The sequence below is a fragment of the Capricornis sumatraensis genome, chromosome 18 (genome assembly GCF_032405125.1).
Source record: "Capricornis sumatraensis isolate serow.1 chromosome 18, serow.2, whole genome shotgun sequence".
In the NCBI taxonomy this organism is placed as follows: domain Eukaryota; kingdom Metazoa; phylum Chordata; class Mammalia; order Artiodactyla; family Bovidae; genus Capricornis; species Capricornis sumatraensis.
The window spans coordinates 10,493,727-10,507,979 of record NC_091086.1 but is presented as its reverse complement, the minus strand read 5'-3'; the positions used below and the strand labels follow the sequence as shown (position 1 = coordinate 10,507,979).

Genomic DNA, 14,253 nt, shown 5'->3' with positions numbered 1-14,253 from the left:
ATTTTTAATTGAGTTGCCATTATTATAAGAAATAAGCTTATATTATAAGCTATTATTATAAGAAATAGCCCAATTCAGAGATGTTAAAATATTTTTTTTAATGTATGTTGTAATTGATGAAATAGATATATCCTGTGTTTTGTTCTTAGAGATTTCAGTTTTTTTTTTATTTTTAATGCTGGTTATCCTTTAAATTGATAGCGTGAGTTCCAACCTGCAGTTTGAAAAACATTGCATTCAAGTTTTAGAATATGAGCCCTGACTCCTGCTGTACATAAAAGCCAGTGTAGATGAGTTTTAGATATAAGTATAAAAATTAAAATTAAACTTCTAGGCTACTATGCGAGAGAATAGATCTTTGTTATAAATACATTTGAAAAAAGGACTCCATTCTAAAATATGTAAAGTTTCTAGAAATCAGTAAGAAAAGACTGTCACTAAAGTGGCATTTTTTTTTCACTAAAAAATAGTGAAAAGCTTTACCTTTCACTTTACAAAAGATGTTATCCAAATGGCTAAGTTTACAAAAGGTCCTCAACCTCATTAGTCACCAGGAAAATGCAGATTAAAACTACAGAGAGATACTACTATATACCCAACAGAATGTTAAAATTAAGCAAACAGGAAAAAAACCCAAAGCCCATAGCTGGTAAGGAGCAATAGAACTCACATAAACTGCTGATGGTATTGATTACTGGGTAATATTACTTTAGAAAAGTGGTAGTATGCATTTTATAACCTAGCTGTTCTATCCTAGTATAGACCTAGTGAGATATTTATCTATATACACCCAAAGACATGGCAGTTATTTTACATTCCAAAAGTGGAAGTGACCCACACATTCATTTACAGTAGAATGAGTACATGATTTTTGAAATACGATACAGCAGTGAAAGAGAATGAGCTACTACTTAACGATCTCTAAATCACAGTCTTAAGCAAAAGAAGCCAGACTCAAAATAGTATTATACAATATGATTCCATTTATGTAAAACTAAAAAATAGGGAAAATGGGGCTGTGATGATATTTAAAAAATAGAGGTTACCCTTAGCGTGTTAACGACTGGGCAGTGTTTGGGGTCCTAGTAATGTACTGTATGTTGGTCTGAGTACTGGTTACAGTTGAGAATTAAGCTCTTCACTATGTTATGCTAAACTAGTTAAGCATAATAAAGCTTAACCAGTTAAGTTTCGAAAGAACTTAAATTTTCTCCTGTTGTATCATGTTTTTAAATGACACCATAGTGTTGAACATTTACATTACTTTCTATTTTTCCATGTTATAAATTGTGTAGGTTTACAATTTTTTAGGATAAATTACTATAAGTTATGTTCAGTGTTATGTAGTAATTTTTGAAGTTATATGTTGATAAATACTCTCTGAAAGGTAGCAACTTATAATCCTACCAAAGATTAAAGTATATAAGAATTAAAGTTGCAAATTTAAGAGAGGTGAAAAATTGCATCTTTTTTTGTTATTGTACTTGTTCATTTTTGGCAGCCATTTTAGTTTCTTGTTTTGTGATACTGGTAGTTACTCTTTATTTGCCTATTAAAGTATTAATTTTGGTTTCCTAACCAAGAAATTTTATTTCTGTTTGGTAGCTGCTCTTAGGATTCTTTTTATCAATAGTATATATTGGTATATGAAATGAGGTAGTATTTAACATTTTTTATTATTATTCATTTAAAAAATTTTTTTGGCCACACACAGTGGCATGTGGGACCCTAGTTCCCCAGGGGTAGAACCTGTCACACCCCTTGTATTAGAAGGAGTGTTAACTACTGGACCGCCAGAAAAGTCCCTAACTTTTATTTTTAATACTCTTTCTTGAAAGATCCCTCTTCCCCTTATTTGAAATTCTAACTTCATCATATGCAAATTGTAAGTGTAAATGAATCTGTTTCTTGACTTTCTGTTTTGTTTCTTTGGTCTTACTTTGTCAGTACCACACTACTTTAATTATTGTAACTTTTAAGAAAAATTTTAAAATCTAATAACATAGGCATAAGAAATAAAGTTTGTGAGGAAAGGAAGAAACATCTCCCTTATTTATTCTTCCAGATGCCTTAGTACAGTCTTGTCTTGTAATGTTAATAACAGCCATTAAAAACTTGAGTGGAACTGTAGGTTGGGCAAGTTGGAAGGAAGCGCACTACACTAGTAATATGTACAGTAGTTTCAGTCAAACTCCCAGTGGATTTAAAATTCATCACTACTTTTTATTGTAGAAAGAAAACCACTGGTTTGTTCCTACATTTTAATGTTTGTGTGGAGGGAGGAGAACATTTCTGATTAAGTTGGACTTATTGGTGGCTGGAATCATTGTATTAAAAATAGAGTACATAGATACATACATGACGCATAGAGCTTCCTTCTGAGTCGCAAGAGTGGCATGAAAGGTAGCGGCTGCTTTTTTGGACAAGTTTGTCTCCTCTTTTTTCCAGATGAATGCTTCTGGGTTTCCACTGATCTCATTTTCCAGCAATATGTTGGTTAACACTAAGGGGAAGAATTGTAGGCTAGGTTAGGGGCCAACCTGGCATTAACAGTAACAACTCAAAGGTGTTTGGTATGCCTGTGACAGTCATTGTTCCGTGTATTTATCTTTAGTTTATGCAAGTACTAATTGGCAGACTCAATCTAGGCTTTTCTGCGTGGTCTGATCTCAAACGTATAGTCTCCTGCTTCCTGACTGTATTTGAGATTTCTTCTCTGGCTTGATGGTCTCTTTTTTTTTAAATGTTCCGTGGAAAATCAAGTGTTGTTTGTTGGTTGGTCTGTTTGATGTGTCGAAGGTGAAAAGGTGTTTAAATTTTTTTTAATATTTCTAATTTTTTTGTACTTTTTGGAATTTTATTCATTATATAAAAGTACACATTATCCTCTTTATAGATTTTTGCCTTTTAGAGAGGTTTAAAGCCCTGTGTGTTATTTATTGGTTTGACTTGAGTATTGCTCTCCTTGCAGCAATGACTTTCGCTTTCCTTTTAATTTGATTTTTCCTGTTAACATGTTTTTGCTTATTGCTTTTAGCCTTTTTGTGTGATTTTTGTTATGCTTACCATTGTGGGCAGGGGAATGCCTGGATTCAATTTCGTTTTATTAAAAAAATGCTGGTTACAGCCCATTAAATTGATTTCATAGGCTACAGCCAGCAGTTGGAAAACACCTGAGAGAAGTATTTTTCTGTATAGAAAGTTCATTTATTTCTGAGTACAGCAGACCTAGATCTGAGCCCCACGTTTCTTATTTACTGGGCAACTCTTAGCCACTTACTTCTTTCTCTGACCCTCAATTTCTTCTGTAAAATTGGAATATCTACTTTCATATTTTTTCTGAAGAGCAAAAGATAATGTAGGAAACAAGCCTGGTGCAGGGACTAAATAAAGCTGTCTGATAGCATTTTGCACCATGAATCTGTTGCCCTTAATTTCTTAAATCCAAAAATTTAAAACCACAGGAGAAAACGGTAGAAGGCCCCCATGTTTTCTGAGGTCTTTCCTGAGGTTTTTAGTTTTGCTTTGGTTTTTGTTTTTGCTTTGCCTCAGGAGTAAAGATGTTTCTGATATGAATCTTAACACTGATAAGCATTTATCATGAAGCCAGAATGCAAAATTTGTAGCATTTTAAAAGTAGGAAGTTGATTCCTCTTATGTAACTCTTTAAAGTAGAGAATTTTCCAAGTGAAGCATATTCTGTGTTAGTTGGTGGCACCTACTGGCAGAGATGAATCACTGCTTAGAGCCTGCCTCACCTTTCCAGAGACTAACCCCATGTGGCAGCCTGGGGAGGTGACTGGAAATAGGAGAGGAATGCATTGTGTTTAGCAAAGTGGACATTCCCTTTGCCCCCAGAAAGGGTTTGTCTGGTGAAATGGGAGGAGGGGGGTCATGCCGTGTTACTGCCCTAGTCAGGGTTGTGCAGCGCTCTTATTAAGAGCTTGTGAAAGGGGGTGGCCATATCCAACAAATTTGGGAAAGCTAGGTTAAACTAACCTAGCCTCATTTTTTAACTAAGAGGTATTACTAAAGAGATATCTTTAGTGTCTCTTTTCTGATCAACTTATTTTTTATCGAAGGATAGTTGCTTCGCAGAGCTCACCTCTAGTGTCTTGATGAGGTGTGCCATCGTCTCTGGGAGTGGGGTCGGGGCACCGCTCATGTGACGCACCACGTTTGTCAAACATAATTAGGCCATAGGATCCTGTTTTCTCTGAGCATCGCTTGTGTTAACCTGGAATACTCTTTGGAAATGATCTTCCAGTTAGTGTAGCTTGAGAGGAGCATTTTCATTTTGGCATCTTCTCCTGAAAGTGACCAAGTGAAGGTGCTCAGTCGTGTCCGACTCTTTGCGACCCCTTGGCTGTAGCCTACCACGCTCCTCCATCCACGGGGTTTTCCAGGCAAGAGCACTGGAGTGGATTGCCATTTCCTTCTCCAGAGGACCTTCCCGACCCGGGGATCGAACCCAGGTCTTCTGCATTGTAGGCAGACGCTTTACCGTCTGAGCCACAAGGGAAGTCCTTTTATAAGAGAAGGAACAGACATTAGATTCTCACGGTATTTGGTAGTTTGGAAATACCTCGTGTTGGGACAGAGTCTGTTAACAGAGGTATCAGTGCTATTTCCTTAGGATGGTGGCACTACATGGACTACATCATTTTGCCTTAGCAGTAATTTTAAAGCAGAGATAGACATAAAAATTACTGGGAGAACTTTAAGTCAAAGTGAAACACATGAACCTAGGCTCCATCCACCCTGGCCTCCTGTTTGGTCAAAGACATGCTTTGTTATTTTATCACATTTGAGACACCTTCAAGATCTAATGAAAACTCTGGATCTTTCTGGAGGAATGTATACACACTTTCGTGTATGACTTCATGGTATGTATCACCCTCATGCATACCCCGAAGCCCAAGAATCTCTAGTATAAAGAACTCTTATATCAAGGTTTCCTGTATAGGAATTGAATGGCAAGCAGGATTTATCCCAGAGTTTAGATAGGTGTGTACTCCATGAATTACTTGACCGTCGATTAAACTGTGTTTAAAGAAATCACATATTGACACAGGGGTCAAAGGAAAGAAGCCTGAAGAGAAAGGCCAGAACTGAGATGGCAGTGTTTTTTAGTGTATTTTCCCAGGAAGGTGAGTTTAGGAGCTCACACCCCTAGAGCAGTGGCTCTCACGTGGAGGGGCCAGTTTTGTTGCCCCGCATCCCCTATCCCCAGCCCCTGACATTTGGTAGTCATTTGGAGATGCTTTCTGGCTATCACAGTTAGGGCTGGGGAGGGATTTGCTACTGGCCTCTAGTAGGGAGAAGCCAGGAATGCTACTTAACATCCTATATTGTACATGACAGCCCCCCCTCCCCCGCAACAGGAAATTAATCCGGCTCCAAATGTCACTTAGTAGGTGTAGGAGGAAAGAGATGATGATGAGAAGGTAGGAAGTGATTAAGCCATGTTGGTATTTCCAAGAACTTTCCTTTCCCAGAAGTGTCGGAGGCTTAAAGAGGATTTCAAGTTTCAGATTGGTTTACCTCATGATTTAATCTGAGAACTTGGATATAGGAAGCCGCCTTTCTTTTCTCCTGAAAGGAAGGCTCATTGTTTGTTCTTACTTCACCCTTGAACTTGTGACCTTTCATCTATTAAACCTTTAAGAAATAAAAGTCAAAGTGATTAAAAAAGAAAAAAATACCTGTGGCTCTGAGAAAATTCTACTCTTGCCGTCCATTCTTATTCCCACATACAGCAGGTGGCAGAAGGTAATGGGGACTAGGAAAGGCATATATTGTGTTTACCAAAAGCAGGCATTTCCTCTGCCTCCCAGAGTCTTCATGTGGTGACGCGGGAGGAGGAAGTAGTCATGCGTGCTGCCCACCCAGTCCAGGGCTTGCCAGTGCGCGGAGCTCTTAGTTAGGGATTGTAAAGCGGAGCAGGGAGGTGGGTGGCCACCTCCAGTAAATCAGGGAAAGCTGGACTGAACTAATCTAACCTGACTTTTTAAACTGTGAGATGTACAGAGCCTTGAATATCTTTGGAGAAGGAAATGGCAGCCCACCCCAGTAATCCTGCCTTGGTGAATCCCATGGGCAGAGCAGCCTGGTGGGCTACAGCCCGTGCGGCCGCAGAGTGGAGTGCGACTGAGTGCCTACCAGCGCTTCAGCATCTGGGTGGTGTGCGTGTCTGTGGTGGGGCGGGAGGGAGGGAGGAGGGGGAGGTAGCGCGGGGGGAGCCTGCACGGGAGCCTGCCGCGCTTCGCAAGCTCCGCGGGACCCCAGGGCCCTTTTCACTCTGAGCGTCTCTCGCATCGCCTGGACTGCTGTTTGGAAAAGATCCTCTGATCAATGTTGCAGCATTTTTCCCTTTGACATCTTCTGCTGAAGACTTTATAAGAGAAATTGAAAAAATATGTATTCTAGCCCCCACAATACTCTCTTAAATACAGTTTTACTAAATTGTATGTGTGTGTTTATCCCCTTTTGTCAAGCCTTAAGAGAATAGTTGCTATTTTTATGGGGGCGGGGGAAGTTTCCTTCTTAACTCTGTAAATAAACACTGTTTCTCTGTTTTGGAGTGCCTGGAAGGAAGAATTAAATTTTCTTCCTGGAAAGACAGGTTGTTTCTTGCATGGTCGGCCTGTCTTTTTGTTTCCTCCTTGAGTGAGGAAAGTACTGAGGTAGCTTATGTCAGAATAGCTCCGGCGGATGCAGGCTCCCATATTTTTAAAGTTTCAAGTTCATGCTTGCCTCTTCACGTTTTTTCTTGCCACTCTTTCAGAACCCAGGCCGTGGTGGTGGTGTGCGTGGCCATGCCTCTGTGACTCCCCATCACACCGCAGTGGTCTACTGAGACGCTGTTCCCCCTTTCCCGCTGCTTCCACTTGCTTTGTTCCCCTGTGGAAACCTGCCAGCTTTATTAATCCATAAGTCCTTCAAGATAGCAGTAAAAGGGAAATACTTGGAGAGAGGAATGCTACTTCTGTTTCCGTATGCTTCATCCCACTTATTCCATTCAGGATCGTTTTTCACTGCCACCACTCTAGACCTGCTTGGGATGCTTGGACGCACTGCCTGCCTTTCTAACTCACAGTCGACTTGAACATATGGAGTCCTGCCCTCCTGCCCTCCTTCTGCATTGCAGACCTTGGTGTTCTGTGATCTGTAAGGTTTTACCGAGGAAGCCAATGGCTTTTCCCTATCCGGCAAGCATCTGGACTCTATCTTTCGGAGGCTGAGGTCAGAAAATCGTGAGACGAGAGCACTTCAGGGAAGGTAGCAGAGTGTGAGGTTCTGAGTACACGCCCGCCACTGCACTGGCGCTTTCGGTCCCCGCGGCTTTGTGTGGCTTGCTTTTGTCCATGCATGGAGCAACCTGCGCAGGATGGCTCTCTCTCTCTCTTTCTCACACACACACACACATACCCTCCCTCTCTTCCTCCCCACCACCCATTCTCGCCTCTCTCTTTTCTTCCAAAGCCTTTGACTTTTCTACTCCACCATTCTCCATCTCTGATCAGACCCTGCTGTGAGGCCTGCGGACCACTGGTGTCACGCGGTGATTCTTCTGCCACCACCTACGTTGGGTGTTTTCAGATGGATTGTTTAGAAATACTGTATGTGTCTTTTAACATTTTACAACTTGAAGAATGTCAAGGAAAAAGAGGGAAAATTTAAGAGAGAGGTTTATCCTCTATAGGCAATAAACAGGGTCCTGTAAACACTTAACTTCAGCAGACCTACAGGATCTTTTTGGCTAATATACTCTGGACAAATGTTGCAGTTTAAATTATATACCCCGGTCTTGAAATTTTAGATTTGGGAAGAGAGGGACTGCCATCCATAAATGAGTTGTTCTTTCTTTCAGAGTACAACTCTCCCACTTCCCCTTCTCATTAAGTTTCCATTTAGCTGTTAGGTAGGAGCTTCAAAAGGGAAAATCCAATCATGTATAATCTCCAGTTAATGGGCATCTATTGAGCGACTGGGTCACCAGAAAGAATAATTACACAGTGCCTCTTTGTGCAGTAAACACAAAAATCAAAAGCTAATGCATTCCCAAGGCAAGCCAGATTGTTACTGGCTAACAGCATCCTCCTCTTAAAGGAAGAGGCTGGGCACCCACCATGCTTGCTAGGGGAGACTGCAAAGCCATTCCTAAGAAACAGGACTGTCAAGGGAGGAAGGAGAGAGGCAGGGGGGCTTCCAGGGCTTTGTCACTTCTAACTGCTGGTGGCTGGGGTGGGTTACTGAATAGCAGACATTCTAGTAAATGTTTTGTGCAATCATCAGGAGCTTAGTGGGTCTCTGGGGCTTCTTTCCATGAGTTACAAGAGTAACAGCAATGATTGAGGTAGTTTCAGCCCCACTCCCATAATTCAATTCAGCCTGTTTTCTCAGTAGACCCTACCTTCATGAATAGAAGGTTTATGCTTGCTTTTGTCCAACCACTAACTATTAATTTATGAAAGATAAAAACACTCCTGTTGACCCAAAATGGCATGTGTTAGCCATAAGTCAAACAGCTCTTGGGTTGGTATTGGTACACTCTAGTTTGGGTTTTCAAAGTTACATTTTGGTGTAGTTATTTAGGATTTGCAAAACTCGGCATAATTCAAATAACCTGTTTTTCCCCCCTTAGAACACTTCAGTTATGGAGGATCAAAATGAAGATGAGTCCCCAAAGAAAAATACTCTTTGGCAGGTAGGAATGGCGGCGCACAGAGAAGATAGCGACTGACTTACTGCGGCTGAGATGCTCCCTCGGCTCCTGTCCTCAGTGGAGCTCAGAGCCAAGGGCTTCTTTCTTCTGTGCAGTTTTGCTAGTTTCAGAGTCCACCCTAATTTATCTTCTGTTCATTAGGGAAGTGTCATTATCAAGATTTTGGGAGTTTACACAAGGTTCTGAAGTTGGCTGCAGCCCAAAGATAGTCAGTCTTCGAGGTCACTGTCTAAGCCACGAATGTGGTGGTGCCCTTTGTCGCCAGAGTGGAACCTGGCCAGGCACCAGTGTATGCACTGGCCTTTTCTCCCAACCACCACCCTTTCCCCCCACTTCATTTTTAATGTTTGTCTTTTCCTTTTAAATTCAGTTTCCTTTTCTCCTGGCTCTATTTTAGTTTGCCAGTTGCCCTCCCTGTCCCCCAGTTTTTTGGTAAGGTGGGCGATGGAGAGCATATACATTTCATGATTTGATGTTTCCCATCAACCATTATGGTACACATAATTTTCCTTTCATGAAGATACAGTTGCAGGCAAAACAAATCTAAATCCCAAAACAGTAATGATTAATAAAGAAAATATTCTCTGGGTTCATTTGAGTTGAAGCAAAGGAGTACTTTAGTTATTAACAAGAATAAAGTGTCCCCAACAAATTTAAGAAGAAAAGTAACAAAGTGGAGCAATTCTAGGAAGATCTCTCTGGGCCAAGCAGGTGGCTAGAAATAGAAATGGAGAGTGTGCTGTGGAGTTAAGCACATGCTGTCGTTCCAGGGGGAACTGTGCGCAGACTGACTTCTGTTCCCTCCTTCACGTTTGGTATTTTGCATCAGGATTCTCTTAATTTACTATTGATTTTTCAACTCACAGTGGTTCTCAACACTGGTTTTCAGGCCTTTTTTTTTCATCTGTCTTTCAGTAGACTAGTTAATTGTATATCAGTGCTCTAGGGGGGCTAGAGGGCTAGGAACCCTTCTGAAAATGACATAATAACCCTTTTGCTTATCGAGTGAGGTAATGAGTGTGAAAATATTTTGTGAATTTACAGAGCAGTACACAAATGCTAGTAGTTACGATACTCATATTTAACCTGTTAGGAACATAGTTATTTTGGCTAATTATTATGAAAAAATATAGGAAGAAAAGGGGAAGGAAAAAATACACAGCTTTCTCTCTCAAGATGAGGCACTTTTACCATTTTCATATTTATTCTTTACTCTGTCTTGGTGTGTACCCCTTAACGCAAATTATTGTGATCGTATGCTGTATAAAATTCTTTTGTTCCTGACACTTCATAAACATGTTCTCTTATTAAAATCTTACTTTATGAACCTAATTTTAATGGCCGCTTTATAGTACTTTGTGTAGATGTATTATGATTCACTTGAACCAGTTGCCTGTAACTGGGTAGTTTTTTTCTAACTTTTCTTTATTATAACATTATGGTGAACATTCTTATGCCTAAAAGTAGCAAAGATGCTCCCATGCTAGCTGATTTTCACCACAGCAAATAATTTTCATTTCATCTGACTGTTTTGAACGCTGATGTTTTGGTCCTGTTTGGTATGAATGTTTTACCACAAGCAACGTCAAACATCTCCGCTCAGTGCTGCCCCCTGGTGGTGCCTGGTGTCGGTGAGCTCTCCACCACCCAAAGAATGCAAGGGGAGAAAATTAGGAAGTGGTGAGATAAATGAGGAGGGAGATAAGACCTTCCAGGTTTATTCCTCTAAATGTCGACAAAAGAACTTGCTTCAGATATGAAAGGGTTTTAATATTTTACCAAGGAAGGTCAGAGACTCTGCTGGATATTTACAAAGGATGTTTTCTTTCTGGGATGGGTTCAGTCTACTCTATCAGGGGATATGCTGATAACAGAAGCTCTTGGTTCTTCCCATGCAAGACTTCTGAGACAAGCTCCTAATGGAACTAGTGAACGTTTGTGACACAACTCTTCAGTTTTCACAGTTCTCTTGTCTGTCATTCCTTCTACTTACACATGAAGAGGCTGTCAGAATAGGGATGGACACATGGCCTGACAATGTTTGACAAAAGTATGGAGGTTTTTTGTTTGTAAACAGGGAAGTTGCTGAGCCTTATCAGAAGCAGCTGTGGCTTCAGTCTAGGGACTTAGATTTCTTTGGATGTTGTCGTCCAGATGCAGTGTACGCAGTTTCAGTCTTTAAAGAGTGTACTGGTTGTATGCACGGGCCGTGCAGGCTTGATGAGAGACGCAGCCGTTAGGACAGGAGTCTGTGGGGTATCCACAGACAGACCGAATAAGATGAGGAACTTCTCAGGCATACGTGGTTTGTCTGGGGTAACTTTCAGAGTCGGTGATCAGAAAGAGGGAGTGAAAGTCTATAACCTATTTTGTCAGCAGTTTAGCAGCCCTGGAAATAATACAGAGGCGATTAAAACTGTTAGGTAAAATGGAGCTGTTTAGATTGAATTGCTGTCTGGTTTCTCTGTTACAGAGAGCAGTGGTTTTCAGCGTGAGGTCCCTGAAGTGCAGTCTTTAGAGTAGCAGCATCAGCATCATCCAGGAACTTGGTAGATGTTAGCTCAGGGCTCTATTCCAGAGTGGCCCCTGGCAGTCTCTGTTCATATACTCTTTTGTTAACTGATGTGTGCACAAGTGTGAGAAGTGTTTGCATAAATGCATATAGCTTTACCTTTCAACTCTGAGGAAGGAAAACAAACCATTAATAGTCAGTTGCCACTTTGCCAAGTTGAACAGGTTTTCTAAGATGGTCTTCTCCAGCATCAGTTAACTGATAACATGGTTTGGGAATAAGCATTGGAGGAGGATAATTTAGGACACCATTTAACTTTACAAAGGATTCTGACTTTGTCATTTACTTTAGTGACTAATCTGAGTACATGATCTCTGAATACATTTTAAATTATTGCCTGAATTAATTAATAAAGGAATGATTTGGCTTTAAGATAAAACTGGCATTTTAAGTATAAATACACACGGCAAAAATATGTTTCTGATGAGAAGACTATTTAGATTCGTTTTCCTTGTCAAACTAATTACTCTTTTGTTTTTTAAAATAGATAAGTAATGGAACATCATCAGTGATCGTCTCCAGAAAGAGGCCATCAGAAGGAAACTATCAAAAAGAAAAAGACTTGTGTATTAAATATTTTGACCAGTGGTCTGAATCAGATCAAGTGGAATTTGTGGAACACCTTATTTCACGGATGTGTCATTACCAGCATGGACATATTAACTCTTACCTGAAGCCCATGTTGCAGCGGGACTTTATTACCGCTTTACCAGGTAACCATGTTTGTCTGTAAAAAAGGCTGAAAAGTGGGAGAATGCCCATCCCAAGAGCCTAGGTGGAGCCAAGCAGGTGTTTGCAAAGTGAATGAGTGAGTGGATATAGTGTGAGACAGCCTTTCTTTGGGATACACACTGTATTTTGATACGTGGTACTAGAAGAGGAATTATAATTTAGCATCTATCTAGGAACTGTAGGCAGTTTCTGTGATTAATAGTGTTGACCACTGGTTAATACTGTTGCTACATTAATTAATGCTATTATATATTTTTTTGATGTCTCTATACAATCTGCATTTTGCCTTTGTAATACAGTATTTATTTTTTAGTATGGGACAGTTTTTCCTACAGTGTTTGGAAAGTGTCCTCAAATCTGAGATGTTCACTTATATCTGAAGTGACATTTAGGGAATGGCAGCAGAGCATTGGGGAAATTGATAGCATGTCTCAGTAACTTTCTTGAAACTTCCTTCTGCATCTTCTCGCGCGCCGCCTTGCCCCCTTGGTCTCTCCTCCTCGCCCCCCGCTGTTTACTCTGCACAGACTACTCTCACAGCACTTTGAGGTTCACAGCAGAACTGAGCAGAAAGTAGTTTCTACCAGCCCCCTCCGCGCCCCCAGCAACCACCAGCACAGCCTCCCCATATTAGAGCGGTACATTTGTTATGGTACGGGAACCTACCTTGACATGTCATGATCACCCAGAATACATCCTTTAAGGTTCACCCTTGATGTTGTCCATTCTGTGGCTTTTGACAAATAGGTAATGACACGTATCTGTCGTTATAGTGTCCTACATAATTGTTTTACGGATCTGAAAACCCTCTGTGCTCTGCCTGTTCATCCCCCTTTGATTTTTTGATCACTTGTTAATTCTTTTCCCTCGTTTTAAAATTGTCTTGTTTTAAATTTGTCCAGGTAGGATAGAGAGGTTTCACTCTGGAAGAGAATTTGAGAATGCTGCCCAGAAAGCTTTCCTCTGCCGTGGTCAGGGCAGCCTGAGAGTAACAGCTGCCATGCCAGGATTGGCCTAGAAAGAGCCAAGGGTAAACTGGCAGCATTGCTCCCCGCCCTCCCCTTTGCAAGAGCTTCTGGGTGGCTCCTCAAAGGGTAGCTTCTCGCTTAGCCTGACTGATTCACAGCGCGTTGCCGGCGCTAGTGGTGAAGAACTTGCCCGCCATGCAGGAGACACAAGAGATGTGGGCACCATCCCCGGGCCAGGAAGAGCCCCTGGAGGAGGAGATGGCAGCCCACGGAGGATCCCACGGACAGGACCCTGGCAGGCTACAGTCCACGGAGTTGCAGAGAGTTGGACCCAACTGAGAAGACTTAGCAAGCACACGTGCACAGTGCATCACAGCTCCATAGTCTAAGTATTTCCTGCAGTGAATAGGCCCTGGGCTCATGTTCCAGGCCTGAGACCTGGGGCTGCAAAGGGACATGCCAGCCTGTCGTTTCTAACCTCTCTTTCAGAACATGGGAGTTCACTTTCCACAGTGGTAGTATTTAAGGATCTTTGAGAGTTAGCTTAGGAGAATTTGAGCCTACTGTTCTTTTTGTGCTGAAAATAATAGCATTTTTCCCTCATTTCTTGAATTAGTATTTCTGGGAACCCTCTTTTTTTCTAGAATCATAGTATTTAATTGCTGAAAGGGACTTTGGGTGTCACAGTGCTGTTTTTTCATTAGATAGGTTATAAAGCCAAGGATCAGAGAAACTGGATGACATGCCTAAGATCATACATCTTGGTTATTGTGATTGTGTGGTGATGATGGGGGTTGGTTCAAAAGTTAGTGCGAAAGCTGAAATCAGTTGCAGTTAAGATTACTCTTGATAGACTACATGGCTTACAATCCATTTCAGTAACTTGTACTTTTAATTAAAGAGAGAGGGCATGGAAGAGAAGGAAAGAGACATGCTTGTAATTGTATGAGAGAATTAGAGGCAAATGTCAGTAAGGCGGGTGCGCGTGTACTGCAGCTCCTCTGAACTCAGAACCCCTGTCGTCCATGCTCTTCTCCTGAGCCAGGCAGCACTTCAAACCAAGGAAAGACAGGGTCACTTTTGTTTTATGTATATATGACTTCCCTGGTGGCTCAGTCGGTAAAAGCATCTGCCTACATTGCGGGAGACCCAGGTTCGATCCCTGGGTTGGGAAGATCCCCTGGAGAAGGAAATGGCACCACACTCCAGTTTTCTTGCCTGGAATATCCCATGGACAGAGGAGCCTGGCAGGC

At 41.4% G+C, this 14,253-nt stretch overlaps 1 protein-coding gene and 1 non-coding gene across 3 annotated transcripts in view; one reads left to right on the top strand and one right to left on the bottom strand.

Annotated features, from left to right (window-relative positions):
* FBXW11 (F-box and WD repeat domain containing 11) overlaps window positions 1–14,253 on the top strand; it is a 131,158-nt gene that overhangs the window by 80,636 nt on the left and 36,269 nt on the right. The window contains exons 1-2 of one of the 2 annotated variants that reach the window (XM_068990786.1): window positions 8,660–8,710; window positions 11,788–12,013. In XM_068990786.1, coding sequence (XP_068846887.1) covers window positions 8,660–8,710; window positions 11,788–12,013 — 277 coding nt within the window. Of the gene's footprint in view, window positions 1–8,659; window positions 8,711–11,787; window positions 12,014–14,253 lie in introns of those variants that run through there. The other variant, XM_068990787.1, reaches the window with a different exon arrangement.
* On the bottom strand, window positions 4,451–4,522 carry TRNAC-ACA (transfer RNA cysteine (anticodon ACA)). The gene has a single exon. It is a non-coding gene; the product is annotated as a tRNA-Cys (tRNA).